The sequence below is a fragment of the Tiliqua scincoides genome, chromosome 8 (assembly GCF_035046505.1).
Source record: "Tiliqua scincoides isolate rTilSci1 chromosome 8, rTilSci1.hap2, whole genome shotgun sequence".
In the NCBI taxonomy this organism is placed as follows: domain Eukaryota; kingdom Metazoa; phylum Chordata; class Lepidosauria; order Squamata; family Scincidae; genus Tiliqua; species Tiliqua scincoides.
In genome coordinates, this window is record NC_089828.1 from 18,564,184 (window position 1) to 18,588,880 (window position 24,697).

Below are 24,697 nucleotides of genomic sequence, written 5' to 3' on the forward strand. Positions count from 1 at the left end.
GCCTATAAAAGGCCTTGCACAAAGCAAGGCCAGTCTTTACTTCGCTGCCACTGCTGCACCACAAATGTGAAACAGCAAGTAGTGGAGGGAGCCCTCATCCCACAGCTCATGCTGAGAGCACTCGCGTCAGGCAAGCATGAGCTCCAGCAAGTCTCTGGAGGGCCAGAGTCTCATTGGAGATTGTGCACTCCCCGTGGGCCGCATTGGGAGTCCCTGAGGGCCGCAAGTGGCCCCAGAGCCAGGGTTTGGGCACCCCTGCTATAGCTCAACTGAAGCACAATTTTTGATTGCTTTTTTTGGTTGTTGAAAAGCCGTATTTTAATATCATTAATATATTTATAATATAGTATTTTATTATTATATAATATATTATCAAAATATATTATATAATATTTTATGTAATAAGATCATTTGTATAATTTTTTGAATGCTCAAGGTGCTTGATGTATATTATCTTGTTATACTGACAAGAACCCTGCAGTGTCAGTAAGCGTTATTATCCCCATTTTGCAGATCGGGAAGACTGAGGCCAAGAAGGAGTGGCTTGCCCAAGGCCACCTAGGGAGTTCATGGACAAAGCGAGATTCAACCTGGGAAAGTCGTGAGTCATGGCTTAGTTTCCTTGCTACACTAGATCTCTATTGACTGACAGCAAGAAGAAAAGAAAACAGAGGTAGCACAGAGAGAGTGAACACTCCAACTACCTTGCACTCATTGTTCCATCCTTCTTCTGAAAACTGATGTAATTCCCTCTCTCGTGCTACAGTACATTGCCTGGACAGTTTAGCTGGCTTTATGCACAGCCACCCAGCCACCCAAAGTGCATTGTTTTCCCAAGCTGGGCAGAAGTGAACCACTTCACTGTCTGAATGTGAAACCCAGAGCAGACAGATAAGCCAAATGACAAAACTACATTAACTCTCCATATCCGGAGTCAGTGAACTCAATCTGGAAATTGACACCCAGAGTTAGAAAATGTGATCTGTGAAGTATATCCCCTTGAACTATTATTAAAAAAAAAAATAAATAGGGATGAGAAGCAGGAAAGCTATTCCCTTTTGGAACTGTCAGCTCGAAACAATAGCTTGCCTGCTAAGGCAGGCCTTGGTGCTGAAGTGTGCTTGGAGTGGTCACAGGAAAAGCACTCTGCACATGTTCAGAAGCTTGGCTAAGCTTTGATAGTCAGAGAGAGCCAACGTGTCTAAAATGCCAGCCTAATCTTATGGAGGCCTTATGGTTGCAGCTCTCCCAATCCGTCACCATTACAATACACCTCATTCTTACTGTGGTGTAAACCAGTGGTTCTCATACTTTTAGCACCAGTGCAGGTTCTGTGGCGGTGAGGGTGGTCTGGGGAAGGTGCAGGGCAAGCAAGCCCTGCAGGTGATGGGAGGGAGTGGATCTCAGTGTTGGGTGGCAGTGTACACCTGGATCCTATTCATATTCTCATTTTCCCAGCCCAACACACTCCCTGCTGACCAAAAAAAAAAACACCGACCTGGTCTGCCTTTGTGATTCTGACAGCCCCCTGATGCAGAGAAATTGACAGGGGAAACTTTGCATAGCATGAAGGGAACAACCACCTATCTGTGTTCACTGCATGAAAGGCACAGGAGCAGAGGCAAGGTAAACAAGTTGGGCAACCCTGCACTCAGAGCAGATCCCAGGGCTGAACTCCAGTTTCAATGTAGTACTGCACTTATCCTGTTCTTTGGAGCTCTTCAGAAGACGACCTTCCCATCTCCGACTGCAGTAACTCCCAATGTTGTTTTATTTTTTGAAACCTCTTAGTACACTGTGGGGACAGAGAACAGCTCCCTGGGGGTTCCTCTCTGCCACACAGCACTTCCATCAGGCTTGTCTGCATTCATCTACTCCCCCAGGGTGGTGCCTTTGGGCCTTTCCCCCTCTCCATATGTAATGCCACTGCTGTGTGATGAATCCGCTTTCCACTCAACCAAGGTTTCTTCTCCACATCCATGCCCGTGGAAGACAGCTTGTCTGCTTTGATGGGCCTAGAAGCAACAACGCCTCCCCTGCTGAGTGGGTGCCTTCTTTCTAGCAAATAATGCACCGACAGACACGGCGGGGCACAAACAGCACTCTCTGATGAGTGTGTCTCGGAAGACAAAGGGCCTCTGTACTGATGGATTTGGGGATATGTACTAGACTGCGACAGTCGGACAGGGTCGCTCTGTAGAGGCCTGGCTGCAAGGCCGCCTGTTTGCTCCAAAGTAGTCATGCTGACAAAGAAAGAAAGCCAGAAAGCCAGAAAGCCAGAAAGCCAGAAAGAAAGCCAGAAAGCCAGAAAGCCAGAAAGAAAGAAAGCCAGAAAGAAAGAAAGAAAGAAAGAAAGAAAGAAAGAAAGAAAGAAAGAAAGAAAGAAAGAAAGAAAGAAAGAAAGTCATTGGGGATGGATAGATGGTAATGATCCTGTAAGCCAGACAGTTATAATCATTTTTAATCACTCTCTCACCTCCCTTTTAATCACCCCTCATCAACTTCTCAACAATTAAGTGGTTCTCTCTTCTCCTTGCACCCCTCCCATAGGTCTCTCTGTCCTTTCCACCCCCACCTTGGTCTCCTACGCATCCTCCTCCTCCTCCTCTTCCATCCACGCTCCAGTTTTTAAACGCATGAGCTAATTTCAGCTTTTTTCCCTTAGCCTGGGATAAATGAGCCACTCTGTTGTCCTCCAACCAATAAGCTGACAGGGTAATGAATGGCTTTGGATGGCAATTAGCGGATGGAGTTGCTAATAATGAAATTCATTTACATTTTAAGCACTGCGGAGAGATAGAGAGCAGGCTGGAAAGCCGGGCTCTGTCATTAGCACCCCACAAGATTGCTAGCCTTGGGGGGGAGCTCCCTACCAATCAGCTCCAGCGAGCTGGAAACTGTTTAACATGATTGCACCTCATCGTGCTCATTTAGGAGGCTGTAATAAGGAAGAGTTTGTTAAGCAGCGATTAGATGCCAAACATTGCCGAGGATTTCAATATCCAATCAACCCAGCTGGATGGAGATAGCCAACACGGAGGCACACTGCAGTTTCCAGGCCCCACTGGAGAAAGAAAAACACAAACAGCAGCAGTAGTGGACTTGGGAGAGCATCTGTACCAGACTCACATGTTTTGACTGAGCTGCTTTGTTGTGTAGCCACAAACAAGTCTGCAGTGGGGAGATAACAGCCACACAGGGCTATGTAAGACAAATGGTTTACCAGAGGTACATTCGGCCATGTCCCTATGCTCCCAACTGACTGGACTTATCAAGGGCAGTCCCAGAGCTGGACCAAGGCCTCCCAGTGCCTGAGATGGGATGCCAAATGCTGCCTCTGGAGGTGCGCCAACCCCCATCTCTGCTGTTGCTTCGCTCCCTAGGTTCCTTAGTAATGTCACAAGGCAGGGCTTACAGCCCAATCCTATAGCCATATTCGACAGTGGATCTCACAATCTGCTGTCGTAAGTGACCCAGTAATGGTGCAAACATTGCTACCACTGTCACATGTGGACAGAAATGGCCAGAGACTCCATTGCACGGCAGAACCATCCAGGCGCTCCCCCGGTCCAGGTAAGGTGGTGGAGAGGGTGGTTTGTGGGCAGTTCAGGGCAGGGAGTGGGCCAATCTAGGGTGGCAGTTCAAAGGCAGGGAGGATCCTGGCAGCATGTCAGATCTTATTCATCTTTCCTGGCCAGACCCACCCCCTTCCTTTCCCCAGACATATAGCTGGTAGCTAATAGTATATAGCAAAATAGCTGGTGTGCACCTGAGGAGATCCATTGGAGATCAGGCGGCCTCCTGGAAAGTAAATAAAAGATGTTTTTATTTACCTCTTGCTGGCTGTCTGATCATCCCCCTCTCCCACCATAGCATGCAGCACATCCTCTGTTGGTGTGGCTGCATGTTAGGGACTGGCAGGGGATAGGATTGGGCTATTAGTGATGTCAAAAGACTGTCAATCCTTGAAAAATGGGAGGGGCAGAAATGTGATACTGGGGCAGTTCCTAGGCATAAAGGGCTAATCTTACTCGCAACTGCCATGTGGCCTTGGGATTAACAGTTGCTGCCCATCCCCTTGAGAAAGAGCAAAAAGTTTCAGAGAAGGATTTTTTCTTGGCAGATTGGCAGGTTTAATGGGAACTAGTATGTCATAAATGTACCCCTGATGAAATACTTCGTCTTCAACACTGGCAGAGGTCTTCAGCATCTATAGAGGGTTTCTGGATTTCCAGGCATAATTCAAGATGCTGCTTTACACCTGGGATCTAGACCAGAAGTCCCAAATTGCCTCCTCCATCAGGCTTTCTCTTTTTTGGAAATCAAAAACAATTTGTGATGACTTTTCCAGACTGCAAAACCTCCATTTCCTAAGTAGGACGCAGTGAACACTTTAGACCATTTGGGTAGAACGATGTTTTCCTCTTTCAGTCATTTGAAAATGGGTTATAATTACTCCTCAGACATGAGAATCTTGTTACTGCCACTCGCATGCAGTCTCCACCCCAACCAGCAATATGGGGATGAGCATACTGACATCTGCAAGAGGGTTGTTGTGGAGGATTGCAGCAAAACTGTACCTGTGCCCTTTGTGCACTCGAATGCCAAAGTGTGACCGTGCAGTGCCAGCCCAAAGAAAGAGGCATGAACTGGGCACAGAGATGCAGAATGGATGGGAGATCAGGAGTCAGCCACAACTGGAAAAGCTTCTTCCTTACTGCAAGGACAACTGAGGGATAAGTTATAGTGGCTATTTCTGACCACAGTTGTGTTCAGAAAAATGGTACTCATTAAAAGACACACAGGGGCATCAGTAGGGAGTATAGGGGGTGCGGACCGCATTGGGTGACACGATTGGGGGTGACGCCAAAAACTCTGGAACTAGGGCTACCAGGCTTCCCAAGGCAGAGCCCAGGTCTACCTGCCCTGTAGACCTGGCCTCCTAGTTGGCCTGACCTGTCTTTCATCCTCCATAAGACCAGGTCTACCCAACAGTAGGGAAGGAGATGGCTGTTCAAGCAGCTTGGGCATACCCAGAGCTCTGGGAGCCAATGCGGTACATGGGGTGACACTATGAGTGACTGCACTGGATTACACCAACCCTGGTGAAGCCGCTGCGTGTGCACACACACACACAATTGAAAAGCCCTGCTCTATAGTACTATGTAGATGCTAAGCCTAATTATCAGTATTATAGAGCTAGGCTGATTCATGATAATTAGGCATTAAAACACAGGTGGCTATTTTTGAGTTGTTTCCATCTCTTGATTAAATTCCACTGTGATCTTTCAATTGCAAGAAGCTGCTTTATATCCGCATCAGACCATTGGCCCATGCTAGTCAGGCTGCAACCTTATCCGCACTTATCTGGGAGTAAGCCCCAGTGATTATAATGGGACTTATTCCTCAGTAGGCATGCACAGGATTGACTCAGTCTTGGATACACACACTGGCAGTTTTCCAAAGCTCCAGGCAGGCCTCCACTAAGCTACATCCCTGCTATTCCATAGTCGTGCCTGATGCTCTGTAGAAACTACCAGGATCTGGGAATATTTTTGTCCATTTTTGTGGTGACAGATGCTAGCTTCAGTACAAAATAACTAAAAAAATAAACTTGGTTGCGGATGGTTAATTGCAAAGCCCATCGCTCCCTGGTTGGAGACTGGCTCTGATAGCTTCACTGGCATGACTCTCCAAAAGTTAATGAAGCTCCACAGAGTTTCATCCACGCCAGCAGTTTGCCCACCAGAGGCTGTGCCTAAAGGCAAGTAGTAGATGCCATGTGTGCATCTTGGAAGAGCAAAGAATCACAACATCCCGACTGTTTTAGTCAAGGGGCTGCATGCGACATTCTGTGTCTACAGTGCCCTCTAGTTCAGTGGACGTCTACTTGTCAAGAGCTGGGGCCCGCCTCAAACCCCAACCTGCAACATGGGAGCCACTTTCACAAGAGTACAAGAAGAGCCCCACTGGATCAGGCTAGAGGTTCATCTAGTCCAACTTCTAGGGCCAACTCACAGTGGCCCACCAGATGCCCCCAGGAGCACACAAGACAACAAGAGACCTGCACCCTGGTGCCCTCCCTTGCACCTGGCATTCCGAGACACCCTACTTCTCGAACCAGGAGGTTGCACATGCCCATCACAGCTTGTAACCTGTGATGGACTTTTCCTCCATAAATCTGTCCAATCCCCTTTTCAAGGTATCTAGGCCAGATGCCATCACCATAACCTGTGGTGAGGAGTTCCACAGATTAATTACATGCTGGGTAAAGAAATATTTTCAGGAGCCTCTTGTCCAAACCCTGAGATAAAGGAGAAAACCCAGCAGCACAAAGGTGCCCACAGAAAGAGTGCCCACAGTTTAAGGGTTACAGTACAGTACTTAAAATTCCCTTGCCCCCCAAGCAGTACATCTATGCAGCACATCAGTGCATCTTCCTGCTTCCTTTCCCCTTTTTTCATCTTACCAAGTGCTATCCCCTTGACCTGGCAGGGTGGCAATCAGTGCCTCAAGCACATCTCTTCCTCTTGCTTTCTCACTTCAAAGAAGGAAGAGGGGAATGGAGTGGAAGTGGTGGGCTAAAATAAAACGTAACTATCAAGCCATACTACATTATTTATCTCACCTTGATTTATTTATCTCCAATTAATGTCTCCAATTATCCAGATTATTTATCTCCAAGGAGCTCAGTGAGAGAAATGTGGTTCTTCTCCCACTGCTTGATAACTTCACAACAACCCTGCATGGTAGCTCAGGTTGAGGGGAAACAACTGGTCCAAGTCCACCCAGTGAGTTTCATGAATGATCAGAGATTCAAATACAGGTTTCTTTCTGGACCTAGCCCAGGGGTGCCCAAACCCCGGCCCCGGGGCCACATGCGGCCCTCGAGGTCTCTCAATGCGGCCCTCAGGGAGCCCCCAGTCTCCAGTGAGCCTCTGGCCCTCTAGAGATTTGTTGGAGCCCACACTGGCCTGACACAACTGCTCTCAGCGTGAGGGCAACTGTTTGACCTCTCGCGTGAGCTGTGGGATGAGGGCTCCCTCCACTGCTTGCTGTTCCATGTCTGTGATGCAGTAGCGGCAGCAAAGGAAAGGTCAGCCTTGCTTTGTGCAAGGCCTTTTATAGGCCTTGAGCTATTGCAAGACCTTCATTCATTCATAGAAGCTCATCTTTAATATATTCATTTATGTAAACTTATGTAAATTTATTCAAATTTTAAATGTAAATTAATTCTTCCCCCCCCCCCGGCCCCTGACACAGTGTCAGAGAGATGATGTGGCCCTCCTGCCAAAAACTTTGGACACCCCTGACCTAGCCTAACTTTCCAACAACCAAAGTACACTGGTTCACTGCTTGCCAACTGGGAAATCGATTTGCCAATGGTTCAGAGTGAAAACGAACTCTGGTCAGCCCTTATGAGATGATCTTGCAATAGCCCTGAAAAAGTCTGCCCAGCATTTCCTGCTTGAGATTTTTACTCGCCTTTTGATACCCAAGAACAAATCACAGATGCTTTGTGTTAGCTCGGAATATCCCAGGCAACTGGGAACGTTGTTCCATTTCTGTCAGCAAAATGCATGGGGATGGGAAGCCAATCTTTTCCTGATCACCACATCTCTTCCCTTAAGAAATGCAAAGGTTTAAATGCATGTGCAGGAATTGCTCACTGCAAGCTTTGAATGGTTGTGGTGAAGAAGTTGATTGCATACTATTAAAGTGAATATGTGCCTGGATGGGGGGGGAAAAAAATGGAACCAGAAAATCCCTACATCAAACTATCCCCCTGCTCATGATCTGGGTGGGTATCTCACATTCTGAGCCCAGGGCTCTTAAGCACCAGGCGGTATTGTGGGAATACCGGGCACATCATTGCAGCTGTTCTTGATGCCTTACAAAAATCTCATCTTTTATGCTTGCCATAAACTTTATGCACCTACTTGATGAGATGCACACAGACTCTTGTTGCTGGGTTTTGGTTCTGCACTGATACACCCACTGAATGGCTGCCAGGCTGCTGCCTGTTCTTTCTCTGCTCTTTCTAGCCTGAAGATGCATCTTGGAGAAAAGAGGCACTTGCATCAATGTAATCAGAGCTGGCTTGTCCCTGAGACTGCCTCATGGTGGGACACCTGCTGCCCACCTCCACTTCCCTGCTTGGCTCCACTTCTTCCCACTTCCTGGATTTCAAAAAGAAAGGAAGAGGGAAATAGAGCAGAAGAGGAAGTGGGGAGGACCGGAGAGTGGTAGGCTTGAGCATCTCCTCCACCCTTCCTTTTCTGTTCCTTTCCCCTCTTTCTTTTGGAATCCAGGGAGAGGGATAAGGAGGATCTGGGGAGCAGGGGCTGGTATGCCACTGGGTAAGGGGGAGGCAGTTGGCATAGCCAGATGCCAGCCAAGGGTGTGTGTAGCAGCATTTGCTGAGCCATTTCAGGCACCAGGAGGCCTTGGGCTGGTCTGAACTTAATCTATCCCAATTTGTCTGCCAAAGAAGCGAATCACCCTCCTTTAATAATAATAATTCCTTACATGGATGTAAGAGTCACAGCCCAATCCTAACCAATGCAGCCCCAATAGAAGGAAGCAAGTGTTCCCTTACCTTGAGGAAGCTGCTGTGTCTCGTCTCCCCCACCCCACAATGCAACAAGGACCCCATTGGCATGCCTGCGTCAGTGCTGGAAAGTTAGGTAGGAGAGGGATGTAAGACACGAAAAAGGCAGAAAACATATAATCATTTAGGTCAATTCCTTACCTTAAGGCTGGCTCCTTCAGAGACTGAGCTGCCATTCACTGCTGCAAGAAGTATGGCTAACCGCCAGCTTAGGTGACTTTCTCAGAGGATTAGGTGGTCTATGAACATCTATGAACCAACAATAGAGCAAAAGGTGGCACCTCCAGGTTCTGAGAGCCCAATCCTACGCATGTCTACTCAAAAGCAAGTCCCATTGCAGTCAATGGGGCTTACTCCCAGGAAAGTGTGGATAGGATTGAGCTGTAAGACAGTGTACTGCTGAACAGTGCCAGCATTGCAGATAAATAATAGGGGGTAACTCTTGCCATCATGCCCTGCTTTGGGCCTTCACAAGGGCATCTGGCTGACCCCTCTGTTATTTCAAGTATATAGTCGAGGGAAGATGAGGAGAAGGAGAAGCAACTCTTGCACCTGCTGACTTGGTGCCTCAGTGGTGGGCAGGAGACACAATGGTGGAACTGGGATGGCATTCGGCGTCCAAAAGCGCCCAAAAGCTTTGGCCTGTTTTGACTAAGACAATGGTCTTCTTCAACCTTTTCCATGCTATGACCCCACAAAACAAATGTATAAATAAATAATAAAAGTATGAGACTGGGGACCCAATGCCAACCCCACCTCCTCCTGGATCATGATCCACCCACCTTGTCCCTGCCCACCTCGTCTCCCCCTACTTCTTGTATCTTCACAATACCCCTGTGAGGTAGCAGCCTGAGCTAGGGCCAGCTTTAGGAGCTGCAGGGCAAGACAGCGAGAAGAGGCTGTGCAGGATTCTATCAAGAACTCAGTTTTGATAAGGCAGTACCAGTACTGGGTTGGATCCAAATTCTCTCTTGCGCAGGCTTTGAAAGGTGGCTGTGTTCTCCCCAAATGAAGCTTTGCGACCCCATTGGGGCCATGACCCACAGGTTAAAGAGCATCAGACTAAGATTTATCCCAGAGCATGTGAAACAATACAGTTTGCATGCACAATGCACAAGCATGCACAATGCTCTCTGTGCAGGAGCAAAGCACATGAGCAATAGGCAACCCTCAGCTTGGATTACTGGGTAAGGTTTGCTGGCCAGAGCATCTAGATTCTAGGCAGGTTTTCTTTTTATAGAAATTAATCATTGCATCTGTGCTATGAATTAAACTCCCCCCCCCTCTCTCTCTCACACACACACACATGCACCCACACATGCACGCAGACACGCACTCTTTCTGCTTGAACAAGCAGGAGTTAACAAGGTGTTCCATGTGAGAGGTGTCTGCCCAATTCAGCCAAGACATTCAGATGGATCAAACTAATGAGCCAAACCATTATTGGGGGGGGGGGGAGAGAGAGAGAAAGAGAGAGAGAGAGAGAGAGAGAAGCTTTCCAAATTGCCATGGCTTGAAACTTTTTCTCATCTTGTCTGTTTAGATCATAAGCCTTTACCTTTTGGGCATAAGAGCGATGACCTTTTTTTCTGTGTCAGTAAGTCGTTCCAGTATAATTCATTTATTAAAACTATAATTCAATTCTAATTCTCCTTGTGTCCGTATCTAAACTGTAAGCCCCTCAGGGCAGGGACTGTCTTCTCTTTTTGTATAAGGTGCCATGTACATTGTTGGCACGAGATAGACAAGTATTTTTCTATATCATCTATCTCAGCTTCTCTCATAAAAGAGATTCAAGGCAGCTAACAAAATCAAGTTTAAACCAATCCAAAATCAATACAGAATTAACAACGCTGCTATCTTTTTTTCAAAACCACAACAATAAAAAGTATTAAAAGCCACTGCAGAAAATTCACCAGTGCTGCAATCCTATGCATGTCTGTCTACTGGGAAGTAAATCCCACTGTATTAAGTGGGGCTGACTCCAAGGTAAGTGAACATCAGATTGCAGCCCAAATTACTTGATCCCCAAAGGCTAACCGAAAGAAGCCCTCCTCTTGATCATAGTTGCAGAAGCTATACAATGATGGGTCCAATGGATACTGGGAATACTGGGAAGGGTGTTCCACAACACAGTTGCCGCAGTTGAGGTGTCACCATTGAGAAGACCCTGTCTTCCCTAACTGCACACCAAACATGAGGTTTCAAGATTGTAATTCTTACTCGGGAGGTTAAATTCCAGGCATCTCCAAAGATTCCTGCCTGGAACACAGGGGAAGACTCTGCTAGTTCAGTGTTGACAATACTGTTCCAATACATGGAACAATGACCTGACTCAACAGAAGGTAGCTTTCTGTCTTCCTATGGGAGCGAGTCTCATTGAACTTTACAAGGATTCCTGCTCAGTAAACATGTCTAGGATCAGACTGCATTTATGGAAGGTGCTTGCTGGCATTCCACTGCTAGTAGTGAATAATGACATAGGTCAGTGGTTCTCACACGTTTAGCATCGGGACACACTTTTTAGAATGAGAATCAGTCAGGACTCACTGGAAGTGATGTCATGACCGGAAGTGACATCATCAAGCAGGAAAAATTTTTAACAATCCTAGGCTGCAATTCTATGCACACTTACCCAGGAGTGACTATCATTGTTAACAGCATATACATAGTAGCCTGTTAAAAGCACAGATGTGTCACATTTCCCCAAATGCACTCACATACCAGTCTAATATATTAAAAATAAAATATTGAAATGAATGGTGACCCACCTGAAATTGGGTGACCCACCTGAAATATTTCCGGTGACCCACCTGAAATATTAAAAATAAAATACTGAAATGAATGGTGACCCACCTGAAATTGGCTCGCGACCCACCTAGTGGGTCCCAACCCACAGTTTGAGAAACACTGACATGGCTAATCAATTTTAGTGAAAATTGCAGAGAGCCAGAGCATAATTGCGGTTAAGGTTTGGGCTCCAGACTTCCATAAAGTTGGGGAGGAGACCAGAACTCCATGGAAGAATCCCTGCTTGGCATGCAGATAGTCCTATGGTTAATTTCTGGTATTTCCAGATGGGGCTGGGAATGAACCCTACGTAGACATGACTGAACTTGACGGACTGATGACTCCATCAAAAGACAACTTCGTGCACTTGTAGAGAGAAAAGCAAGCAATTATGGCAGAGAAGGTGCTGCAGGGTATCTATCATTCAAAGATCCAAACTTACCTCCAAATCATTTGCGAGGACAGATGGGAGGAATATAATTATCTCTTAGGAGCACAAACAATTTCCATAGAAAATCAGAAGCCAATCCGAGCCCTTAAGTCTCCCCTCAAAAACCTGACCTACTGAGCCATATTATCACATACAGGGATGTGCCACAAGGATTATCCTGCCAGCGTGATGCTTATTGGCTGCCAAGCCCTGAGGAGGGCAAAACATTGATGTTCCAGGCCAACACATCTCACTCAACTGCAGCAACGCTCAATTCTTTGGCTCTTCAATGTACTACCAGAAAATCTGCATTTCCTTTGACATGTGCTGAAATGTTGCTGCATTTCCAGAGGGTCTCATGCCGCTGCCTTGTTGGCAGGCAGCATTTGGGAAAGCCTCTAATATCCCACCCAGGTTCCTGATGAACCAAAGTCACAAAGACTATCCACTCCGGGTGTAATAAAAAAAAATAAAGCAAAAGTTGATGAGCTTCACTTGGACGAGGTCTCAATTGCAAATCAATACCCACAACTTTTCTCCTCCATTTTTCAGTACTTTCTTACCAGCTTGTCAGGCTTCCAATTTGAAACCAGCTGAAATTGGTTTGGAAACCAAGTCTTGCATCCACAAAGCAATGGGATTGCTGCCTTGTATGTGGGAAGGGGGCAGGCTCCTGTACCTTTAAGAGCAGTCCGACAGATAAAGGGTCAACAAGCATAACTTTGCCTGGCATGCAAAGGCAGTCATGATGATTAGTGGTATTAATATTATGTATTTGTTTATATAGTACCATCAATGTATATGGCACTTTACAACAGAAGATAGGTCACTCCTCCGAAGAGCTCATTAGCTCATTGTTTATTGTGTTTGTTGTATGATTTTTCCTATCTCATCCCAGGAAAAGGTTTGGGATATAAGGAATTCTTCCATATTATCTAAGTCTGGCCCCAAACCTCCAGGTGCTTGAGCCAGTGTGCCAAATGCTGCCCTCCTTACCCCCTGATGTGCCAGCTTTCTCTCCTCTCCTCCTAGATAGGAAAAGGAAGAGAGGGTTGGAGCGGAAGAGGAAATGTGGATGAAAGTAGAGTAGAGTGGTAGGCTAGACTAGACCATTGGAGATATTCAAGTCCATAATTCTCCTTATTTCCTCTTCTGTGCCATCCACCTCTACCTTTTCCAACCCAGAGGAAGCCAAACTGCTGCCTGAGGCAACTGCTTCAGTCAGTGGCATGGATGGGCTGGCGCTGCCAATGCCACACCAACAAGGGCTCACATTTACCAAGTAAAGCAGCAATGTACGGTTTCAGTTTGAGCAGAGAACTGTCTTATACAAGACTGTTGATGGATCCAGGGTCGTGCAGGGTTAACTCTAGCCTTGAAACTCACTGGGTGACCCTTGGGCCAGTCATTCTCTCTCAACCTGGCCAACTTCACAGGACTGTTCTGAAGACAAAACAGGCAGGGGGAAGGAAATGTGGGTGCTCTCCTGAACTACTAGAGGAGGGCTGGAATAAGTGCAATGATTAAAATTTCACTCACACACATACACCCCAAAGTAGGAGGCTGGGGCTTTTCAGCTGCTTTTAGGAAGGGTTGCAAGGTGTTGGTATTCCGGAGAGGCTTCTCATCTGTGAGATTCAGGTCCATCAGCTGAGCTGAAAGTCACAGGAGGCTCCAGAACTGTTTCACAGCTGGTGAGGCTTTTGCTAGCATGCAGAAACATCCATCTGCTGGATTTCTGCACCTCCTAGAACTGTCAAGAGGAGTCCTGCTAGGGGGGAAAAAAGTGTTGGCAGCTCTAGGTGGAGCATCATCCCTAAAGCTTGGAGCCTTTAACAGAAGTTTAGAGGGGAAAAATGACCGCAGGAGGGACACATCTCCACACTTTCCCCCTAGATCTCCCTCTGGAAAATCTGCCTTGGGCCTCCTCTCTCACTTCCTTCAAATACTTTCTTCAAAACCACCTTTCCAATGAGTCCCCTTTCCCAACTGCCACAAATCTAAAGTTGAAACAATGGAACATCCTTCCCCTGCTGCCCCTTGCTTCCTTCTCCCCACCCCCCATTATTTCCTTTATGTCAGGGGTGCCCAAACCCCGGCCCTGGGGCCACTTGCGGCCCTCGAGGCCTCTCAATGCGGCCCTCAGGGAGCCCCCAGTCTCCAATGAGCCTCGGGCCTCCAGAGATTTGTTGGAGCCTGCACTCGCCTGACGCAACTGCTCACAGTGTGAGGGCGACTGTTTGACCTCTTGCGTGAGTTGTGGGATGAGGGCTTCCTCCACTGCTTGCTGTTTCACATCTGTGATGCAGTAGTGGCAGTAAAGGAAAGGCCAGCCTTGCTTTGCGAAAGGCCTTTTATAGGCCTTGAGCTATTGCAAGATCTTCATTCATTCATATAAGTTCATCTTTAATATATTCATTTATGTATACTTATGTAAATATATTCAAATTTTAAATGTAAAGTAATTCTTTTTTCCCCAGCCCCCGACACAGTGTCAGAGAGATGATGTGGCCCTCCTGCCAAAAACTTTGGACACCTCTGCTTTATGTCAAGAGTGACCCCGAATGAACACACGGTTCTTTGGATTTTGGAGCGGCAAACAACAGATGACAGGAGAATTCAAAGGACTTCTAACGTTTACTCATTTGCAAACGGGACCTCCACACACACACACACACACACACACACACGTGGAGGACCCCGAAGGATTACAGTGGTGCAGGTTTTATAGGGTCTTTTAGATAGGGGAGGGGGACAAGAGGACACAAAGAGAGAAAAAATATCCAGGGGGAAAATCACATACAGGCAGACACACAAACAACATTTGGCATGTTATCAGTACAGGATGTTGTTCCGAGGATGGCAATTCGATACGCATCAGCAATTTGTTTACAGAGATATCCATTAGAGGGGGTCTGGTACTCTGACTCATCCCTTTTACCCTAACCCTTTTATCCTCATTTGTTGATTGCCCTTATCTATGACTTTTCTGTTCACCCTTGGAGGCCCATACCACAGCTAACTGGTTCTCTGAGAGGGATAGCTATTGGTCAGAGAAGAGCCTTATGGGTGAACTGGGCATCTTGGGATATTTCCATATTGTGAGCTGGGCATATTGATATCAAGAGCTGGTCAGGAGGCTTCAGAGGCGAAAGGGGACTTAACCCCCCCCCCCCCAACTCTTCTGTAAACCTCCCACTCTGCAATGGGTCTTCTAGTGATTTCCTGAGTGCACATCCAAGGACAGAAATAAGGCATGGAGGGTGCAGAAAAAGGGGAAAGCATCTGGTGTGTGCCATCATACTGAATCCACCCCCTCTTGCAGCCTCCCCACCTCCATGCCCCTTCCCCATCCTCCCCTCCCCTTCCCTCCCCTCCCACCCCTTTTACTTCTCCTGCTATCTTACCTGCTGTGATGGGAGAGCTGATGATGACTACAGAAAGGTTCTGGCCGGCCTGCTACTCAACGTGCTGTCGGAGTGCCTTTTATGGCTGGTGAGGCCTCCTTTGTGGCATCCAGTACCAGCGGAAGAGGTGCTGCAATGACGGCCAGCCCACATAGGATCAGCAAGAGACTGATAGCCCAATCCTATCCACACTTTCCTGGGAGTAAGCCCCATTTACTCTAATGGGACTTACTTCTGAGTAGACAGGCATAGGATTGGGCTCTGAGCTGTGAATTGGGACTTTCTCTGGTTCACCTCTCCTCTCTGAAATGAATTCACTTGGTGGCTGTAAGCAAGCTGCTCCTTCTCAGCTGCAACTTGGGGACTGACAATACTTACCCACCTGAGTTGTGGTAAGGATCACATCAAGATAATATCTGTTGTTTTGCAGTCTCAAAAAAATGTTCTGCATCTGCTATGCATTCTGTTACCAATCTCTAGATTGTAAGGGCGCAATCCCAACCAACTTTCCAGCACTGACCTAGCCACAATGCAGCCCCAAGGTAAGGTAACAAACATGCCCTTACCTTGAGGAGGCCCCCTTGACTGCCTCCCAACTGCAGGATGCAGGGCACACCATGACAGCACAGCTATGTCAGTGCTGGAAAGTTGGTTAGGATTGCGCCCTTAGGGGCCCAATCCTATCCAGTTTTCCAGTGCTGCATCCTATGGTGGAGATGCAGTCACAAAGGGCTCCTCAAGGTAAGTGGACATTTGTTCCCTTACCTTGGCGTTGCATTGCGGCTATGCCGGTGCTGAAAAGTTGTATAGGTTTGAGCCCTGAGTCTTTGAAGGCAAAGACTAGTCTCATTCTGTGTAAAAATAGTGATGGTGCTGTATAAATTGGTTGATAAGATGATTCATGGTGTGGAAAAGGGGGCTGGAAAGAAGTTTTCGTCTCTCATAATAAAAGAACTCAGGGTCACTCTGTTAAATTGATTTAAATTTTATTTTTTAATTTTAAAAAAATTTTTCTTTAAATTTATTTAAAGAAATTTCAGGACAAGACAAATAAAGAAATTTCAGGACAAGACAAATTTCAGGACAAGACACAACAGCACATGGTGGGTAGAACTCTCTGCCACAAGCTATGATGAGAGCCACTGGCTTAGGTGGCTTAGAAGAGGATTAGATAAAACACATGGAAGAGAGGTCTATTAGTAGCTATTGGCCATGGCAATCTTTAGAGAAAGAGTATTTCCAAATTCTAGTTGCTGGACAGCAAACAGCACTGAAGAAGACTCTCTCTAGCCCAGCACTCTCCGCCCCTCTACATGTCCTCTTCCGCTTCATTCTAAACTTCCTTTTCTAACCCTGGAGTGGGAGGAGGGGCTGTGGAGACAGGTGGGGGGGGCAGACAGAGGTGCAATCAATCTAATACCTGAGGCCACTGCTTCAGTTGACCTCATGGATGGGCCGGCCATGGCTGGTTTAGATGAACTTTTGGTCTGCTTCAGCAGAGTTCTTCTCATTTCTTTATCCCTTTGTTGTTTTCCATCATGAGTTTGGCAGGATTTTAATGGCGCTCCTAAACTGCTTTGACTAGAGATGATCACAGGACAAACACAATGAGTGGGTAGCCAAGATGCAATTGGCATGCAACTTCCTCACTCCTTTTGCTCACCAGCAGTGCAACACATCTGGAGAAGCCACAGGTGCCTCATCTCCCACTGAATTGGTAGTTTTAAAGGAACAGAGCCTATATCTAGACTGTAACCTGCCAACCCACGCTCTGACCTCTTGATCTTTTTAGTTGCCCTCTTCTGCACTTTTTTCTCACTCCAGTCTCTTTTTTGGATATTCATTTGCTGGATACATCTATTGCCAACACCGATATGCCATCCACCTTTCAGCTCTCCAAAAACAAAACCAAAATACCTTGTCTGTATGCCGTAGGATTGCCAACTGACCAGGGAAAATGGCACAGTCTACGGTGCGCCTCCAGCAGTAGCTTTCACTCAGAAATCGGTTGGTTAAACCACACCACAGCAACAACAGTTGCCACCGGCTAATCTGTGCAGAGCTAGCTTTCCGTTCCAGGCAGAGGAACCTGTGCCAAGCAAAAAGTTGGCCACTTTGAGTCTCCAGCAACCATATTCCTAGGCATGGGGCTAAACTTGCTGCTAATGTTTATTTTTCACGTTTTTATGCCACCCTTCCTCCTCCAAGGAGCTCAGGTCAGTGTACCTGGTTCCTTCCCTCCTTTGGTCCTCACAACAACCCTGTGAGGCAGTGACTGACCCCAGATCACCCAAGAAGCTTCCTGGCTGAAGGGGGATTTGAAAGTGGATCTTCTGGGTCTAAAGCCAGCTCCCAAACCACCACACTATCCTGGCTCTCTGGGGGGGAAAAAAGACCCCCTGACAGCCCCAGCTTTCTGATGCCCCTGGCACAATGTCCTGTCCTAAGGCTCCCCTTGGCATGTACTCCCCAATGGCACATGCGGGGAGGGAGGTTAGTACTGCCACCAGTGGCGAGAGAGTTCAGCAGTGCCTGACGCTGTGGCTCCAACCCTGCAAGAAAGTTGGCCAACGAAGTGAGCGGGGGGAGGGCGGGGAGACCCCACTCCACCTCCCCCTGGCAATCCCTGCAATCCAGAACCAGACAACCGCAATGGAGGTGTCCCTTTCCGTGCTCTCCCCCTGGGAACTCCAAGCCAGCCCCAGGGAGGGGGGAGGGAGGAGGGAGGGGCGGAGAGGAGGAGGAGGAGGCGGCATCAGCACTAACAGCTCCCATGCACTTTGCTGACACGACCAGTTCCCAGTTGAGCGCGTCCTTGAAGCCGGCGAGCTCCCTCGCCCACCAGAAGGAGCCCGATGTCGCTTTAAGGGGGCCGGACGCTGCTGGCAGCTGCGAGAACAGCCGAAGAGTCGCTTCTTCTCTTCTCCAGCTGCTCCTGGACGGAGGAAAAAGTCAGGCGTGGGATCGGGGAGTGGGTGCCCCTCTGGGCTGCTGGGAGCTGGCATGGAGAGACTGAGCTGGACTGCTGGGGGGAGGAAGAGGAGGAGGAGGGGGTGGTGGAGACAGGGGAGGGTGGGCTACTAAGGCCACTCTGGAAGTCCAGCATGAAGCCCAGAACAGCTCCAGCCCCAGCACTGCAGTGGACAGCCAAGCCAAGCCAACCTTCCCACCACCTGCAGCAGAGGAGTCAGCCTTCCCAGCCTTCCTGGGGACTGGCCTTCTGGGTGAGTCCAGCCCTGGGTCAGTGCCTGGCCAGACCAACTTGGACCTGAACTCTCTCTCTCTCTCTCTCTCTCTCTGCCTGAGATGCACCCAGGACACATGGAGACGGTGGGACCCTCCTCCCTGGTCAGCAGCTCTCCCCAGAAGATGGCTTCAGAAGGAGTGGAGCCCTCTGCACCCGATCCCCCCGCCGCAGCCCAGTCCAGGATGGAGAACTTCCGGAAGGTCAAGACTTCCGAGGAGGAAAGCCCCCTGCCCTTCTCCGACTTGCCCTCGGGCGTGGTGGAGATGAAGGTGAAGGAAGGGAGCAAGATCCGAAACTTGATGGGCTTTGCCATGGCCAGGATGGGGTTGGAGGACACCCGGCAGATTGTCTTCAGTGGCTGTGGCCGGGCGGTCACCAAAACAGTCACCTGCGTGGAGATCATGAAGAGGAAGTTGGGGGGTCTCCACCAGGTCACCAAGGTCCAGTACAAGACCCTGGTGGAAGTTTGGGAGAACAAGGACGCCCAGCCTGAGGGCCAGGTGGAGCACCTCACCGTCCACAAAAATGTCCCCTCCATCTGTATCCTTTTGTCTAAGGACCCCCTGGATACCCATCAGATGGGTTACCAACCTCCTGATCTCCCAGATGGCCTGTGGGTCAATGAAGGGGCCCCCCGTGAAGACAAATCCAGCTGCTCCTCAAAGGGGACAAAGAGAAGACTTAGAACGCCACCCTGCGAGGAGGATCCGCTCAGGAAGAAGGCCCAGTTATAGGTACCAGAGAACCAGGAGGACTTGGGGACTGTGGTGGGCTGTGGACACTGAGACTCCTCTTCCCAACCTTGCACAAGTGGGAAAAGAAAACCCAAGCCATATGTAATGTTATTACAGGGACAGCAATGTCTATGCAGAGCCACATAGACACTGGACACACTCTAGATTTGTAGATGCTTTGTAATCAATAAAAGGGATTGTGAGCCAGTATTTTTCTTTGTTCGTGGTCTCATATAGCTCCCAATGGGGGGGTCACAAGTGATGCCAATTTGAGTGGACAGAATTTCTGCCTCTTGTGTTGGCTGGTTTGGAGAGCAAGGGATTTTGTGATGGACACCTGAAAGATGGTTCATGTGGTGAGACCTTGATGTGGGAAAGAAGGGAGAATAACTGCCTACAGTTTGCATGTGATTGTGCCAAGGAGTTTTCTTTCTACATGCCTGATGGTGGGAGGGAGGGTATGTGGTCACCACAGTGCCATGTGGTCAATGGTTCTGGCACAGTGCCATGTGGCCACTGGTTCTGGGAAAGAAGAGTTAAACCACCTAGCCAGAGAACCTTTATTTCAAGAAGGAGACCCAGAAAGGGATGTCTGGCTCTCCAGAGGCCAAAGTATTTGTGCAGTTGTCTGACCTGCAACTTCTACAATGTGCTTTGATGACAGGGCTGGACTTGTGGATTATAAGAGTGCTTAGTGTTTGGTCCTATGAACTCGTAGCATGTTCTACGTTGTGAGAATGTCTCGATTGTATTGAACCAGGCATTTCCTTGTGTGTGGCCACAACTGAAGGAGACATGCTGGAAATTCATAAAATGATGCATTGTGCAGAGAAAGTGGAGAGGTAGATGTTCTTCTCCTTCCATTCCTATCACTCAGGGGTTACTGTTGAAACTGTCATCCAGGACTGGCATAAGATGCAGGACAGACAAGAGAAAGGACTTTGTCCAGTACAGAATTCATTTGTGGAATTGGCAGCTGTTAGACAGCTGGAAAGTGGGACTAAGAGACCATCCACAGCTGAGCACCCACATTCAGAGGCACTGGAAAGGGGCCTTGGGTCTGATCCAGTAGGAAACCTATTACAAGAGATATGATAAAAAAAAATTCCAGACAGTTTCTTTATCTGAGAATCTGGGATTTCTTTACCGTTGCCCATAGGTCTGGGTGATATGTCGAATCTTTCTGCCCTGTTAAATTGCCTTGTTAAATTTCTTCCGAGCTCTCTGGAACTATTCTACACTCCTATGGTTAGCTTCCCTGCTGGAAAATCCTGATTCTTGTCTCTTCTCCAAGGAAGAGGAAGGGCTGGGGTGTGTGCGTGTTGGCACATGTGCAAAAATTGATAGTTCTGTACCTCCGAAGCACTTGAACTGAGATGGTGCTGTACCGAATGTGATAAGCGACAAAGCTCCTTGCAATGGATTCATTCCTTTCTGGGTCTCGGAGGATGGAGAGTGAGGAAGGGGGTGGCATCGATTCACAGAGTGGGATCATTGTAAACTGGAGGATGCTTGCTTGTCCCCTCCTCAAATCTTAATAGCTTTTTCTTCCTTGATACAGAATGTGTGCTCTGCAGAATTTTTTTTTTAATCTAATCATTTTCACCAGTGAAACCAAGATTTGCTTTTTTTTTTTCTTTTCTGCCAGGACTGTGTTGTTTGCAAAGGCTTGTTCTGAATAGTCATAATAGATAGGTTTAGGTTTTTCATTCATTCTAAACTGAGCAGGTTTTCAGCTTTCAGTTCAGAACATTAAGAAGGTAAATGCGTTGGCTTAATGTTTTCATTTTAATAGTGAAATATTGTCGGAGCATCACTTTCTGCCTTGTGCTCACCAGGCCCCCCAAATGAGAAGAGACTGGTCATGCCTAAAGGAACCTTGTAATACTCAACAAAGGACAATTACCCAAGGTGAGGGATATTTTTTTGGTTGTCACCCAAGTGTCCAATGCTCAGTATCTCCAGCTCAGCAGTTTCCTGACAGGGGCCTTGACCTGAGATGATGGGAAACCATTTCTGAGATATAGCTGTGGTTGGCTGTTTTCTCTCTCTCTCTCTCTCTCTCTCTCTCACACACACACACACACACACACACACACACACACACACACACACACACACAACCACCTGTATGCCATGAAACACTGTGCTGAAAAATTTGTTGATAGTACTTGGCTAGATGGACAATTGGCCTGTTCCATTGTTATCGGAGGTACTGAACTGGTAGAAGTTTTCTCTTTATCCTCCACTGTCTACCAAATTAATTGATTGTCTCAATACTGATGCCAGAACAAGATCTGTTAATTTCCCAGACAGCAGCTGCTTGTGTTTCTGAGTTTTTAATTTAAAAAAGGAGAGAGATTCAAGTTTCTAGTCCTTAAGGATTAAAAGTAAGATTAAAGTGTTCAGGCACTAGGAGTGGGGGCTCAGTAGGATTTCCAGGGAGGCTTGCTTTGGTGTCTGATGATAAACACAAATTCATTGGCCTTTCCCATGACTAACAGAAGCACAAAGAACATGCAGGATCAGTGCGCTCTCTCTCTCTCTCTCTCTCTCTCTCTCTCTCTCTCTCTCTCTCTCTCTCTCTCACACACACACACACACACACACACACACACCCCTTAGTTTACTAATCATGTGTTTTTATTGATTGATTCAACAAACTTGCATGCACATGAGAGAGAGAAAAGATCATCAAGGGGGAAAAAAAGCTATTTTTAAATGGCTTTGGGATGGGCTTTGGAGTTGTGTCTGAAAAGAGATGTATTCCCTTCTATCTCAGATAGGAAATAATCCCTCTTTTAAGATATTGCTTGCCATCTGCAGTTTTTTTTTTTAAATAAGTACCTGTACTGGTATTTCAAAAAAGCATTTTTAAAAAGCACACAAAGCATGTTTTTAAAATCTGCTACCCAGTTAGTCTGGAACACAGAGGATCAAAATATTTTTAATTGACTTATGGCCAAATTCTATCCCCCACCTTTCCCCTGCCAGGCATACCCAAAAGGCAGGCGATGCATTCAGTGGTAGAGGAGGGGATGGGTACTCCTAGAGTACCTAGAGTACTCTGATGTTCTAGGTTACTACTCCTTCACATTTCCTCTTCGGCTTCTCCTTTACAAAACCAGAAGGAGCATAGGAGATTGTTGGCACAGTGCCCAATATGGGGGAGTGGCTTTGAGATAGCAAGTCACCACCCAAGGCAAAGTGGTGTTTGGTATATGGTGTGAGGTGCCTGAAGACTGTAATAAGCTAATTGTTTGTTTGTGTCCTCTTGGTGCTTTCTCCATTCTGGACTTGCACAACCAAATATGGTACTCTGTACTCTGTGCCCATGATTGCTCTTGGCTAGCAACCATGGTTGGCTCCCTGCCTTGCCCACGCCATATGGGAGTCATCTGAATGGCTCATCCCTTGTCAGAAATCACAAGCTGCAATTGAGCTCACTCCCTCTGTGCATTCTTCCACAGTCCAGTGGCATAGCTAACGAAAGTGCAACCCGGTGCTGAGTGCAAAATGATGCCCCGGAAGTGACATCACACCCAGACTTTTAAAAAAGTGAAAAATGGGGCAGTGGCATAGCTAAGGCATCTGCTATCCGGGGCCAAAGAAGATTTTGTAGCTTCCCCCACATGAAAAAAAACAAATTTAATTTAGTAAGTAAGTAAATAATTAAATCAAAAGTTTTATGGTTAATTGGCCATAACTTTTGATAGAATATAGATATTCCAGTGCAGTTTGTTTCATTGCATTCAGCATTAAATTTCCTTTCCAATGATACATAACATGATAGCATTATTCATACATACCAAGTTTTTCACTGCTTTGAACACTAGTGTCAAGCTCAGCTTGTTGCCCCCCTAAAACTTGTTGGCCGGTGCCATTGCTACCCCCTGCACTCCCTCAGCTATGCCACTGCCTCCACCACTCCCACCCCAGACACACTCATTCTCCATAATAAGAAGCCTCTTAAATTGGCATGAAAACTAGAAGATGTTTGCCATGAGCAGAAGCTGCCATTGACCCGTTTGTCACAAGCCAGGAGTCCCCAGAAGCAACTGAGGCATGTGTCTTGGTCCTTGGTTCCCTGAGTGATGCATTGCTTTCTGTGCCAACAGCTGATCTGAGCCTTTTCCAGTGCAGGTAGGTGGCAATGTTAACCACAATGATAAGAACATAAGAACATAAGAACAGCCCCACTGGATCAGGCCATAGGCCCATCTAGTCCAGCTTCCTGTATCTCACAGCGGCCCACCAAATGCCCCAGGGAGCACACCAGATAACAAGAGACCTCATCCTGGTGCCCTCCCCTGCATCTGGCTTTCTGACATAACCCATTTCTAAAATCAGGAGGTTGCGCATACGCATCATGGCTTGTACCCCATAATGGATATTTCCTCCATAAACTTGTCCAATCCCCTTTTAAAGGCGTCTAGGGTAGACGCCAGCACCACATCCTGTGGCAAGGAGTTCCACAGACCGACCACACGCTGAGTAAAGAAATATTTTCTTTTGTCTGTCCTAACCCGCCCAACACTCAATTTTAGTGGATGTCCCCTGGTTCTGGTATTATGTGAGAGTGTAAAGAGCATCTCCCTATCCACTCTGTCCATTCCCTGCATAATTTTGTATGTCTCAATCATGTCCCCCCTCAAGCGTCTCTTTTCTAGAACAGGCTAAAGCGGGTAATATGAAATCTTGGAACCATTCTCCACTGTCAGTCTGAACCCTGATTTGTTTTGGTCCTCACCATAGCCTGGATATTTTGAAGTTATCGCCCAAAGAGGCAGAGGTTGAAGAGGAATTGACACTGTACAGGTAGTTCATGCTTGGGGAACTGGGCCATTAAGAACTGGGTCCACGCTTGGGGAACTGGGCCCATTAAGAGGGAGGAGAGAAAGTCCTCTGGCATACCTTAACACATAGGGCTGGCTCAAGATCTCCCAGTACCTGAGATAATATACCAAATGCTGCCTTCCCCCCCCCCCCCCCACACACACACACATACTCACCTGGTTGTGCACCAGCCATCCCCTTTTCTGCTCTACCTCCTGCTCCCTGGATTTGAAAAGAAAAAGGAGGTTGAAGCAGAAGTGTGGAGGAGAAGAGTTGTGTGGGCTAGATGGTCTCACTGACACTCTGGCCTGCCATTTGCTCCTCTGCCACACTTCCTCCCCCACTCTGTTCTCATCCTTTTGAAATCCAGGGAGTAAGTGGGAGGGGGAGTAGATAGAGGCACTCAAGCCTTCTACTATCCTACAAGGTAAGATTAGAAAAGAAGTCTGTAGGATGATAACATTCAGGCCTGGGGAAATGTGTGTCTTAGTCGGAGCAGGGATCACTTAACAAGTGTACTGGATACTATCTAGACATAGGCTCTATTTACAAGAGACGTTAATTCCATCCAAGAGTAAATAAATGCCCTAATTCCCTAGACTGTTCTTAGCTGTTTATGTAGTCTGTTGCTTGCTGGAGTCA

The 24,697-nt window shown here is 47.3% G+C and overlaps 1 protein-coding gene across 1 annotated transcript; it reads left to right on the top strand.

The window, feature by feature from the left end:
• The first annotated feature begins 18,664 nt into the window (after positions 1-18,664).
• RPP25 (ribonuclease P and MRP subunit p25) lies at positions 18,665-19,219 on the top strand. Its single transcript, XM_066636549.1, has one exon. It carries the CDS (start codon positions 18,668-18,670, stop codon positions 19,217-19,219), a length of 552 nt encoding a protein of 183 aa, XP_066492646.1. The 5' UTR covers positions 18,665-18,667.
• Positions 19,220-24,697: the final 5,478 nt, after the last annotated feature.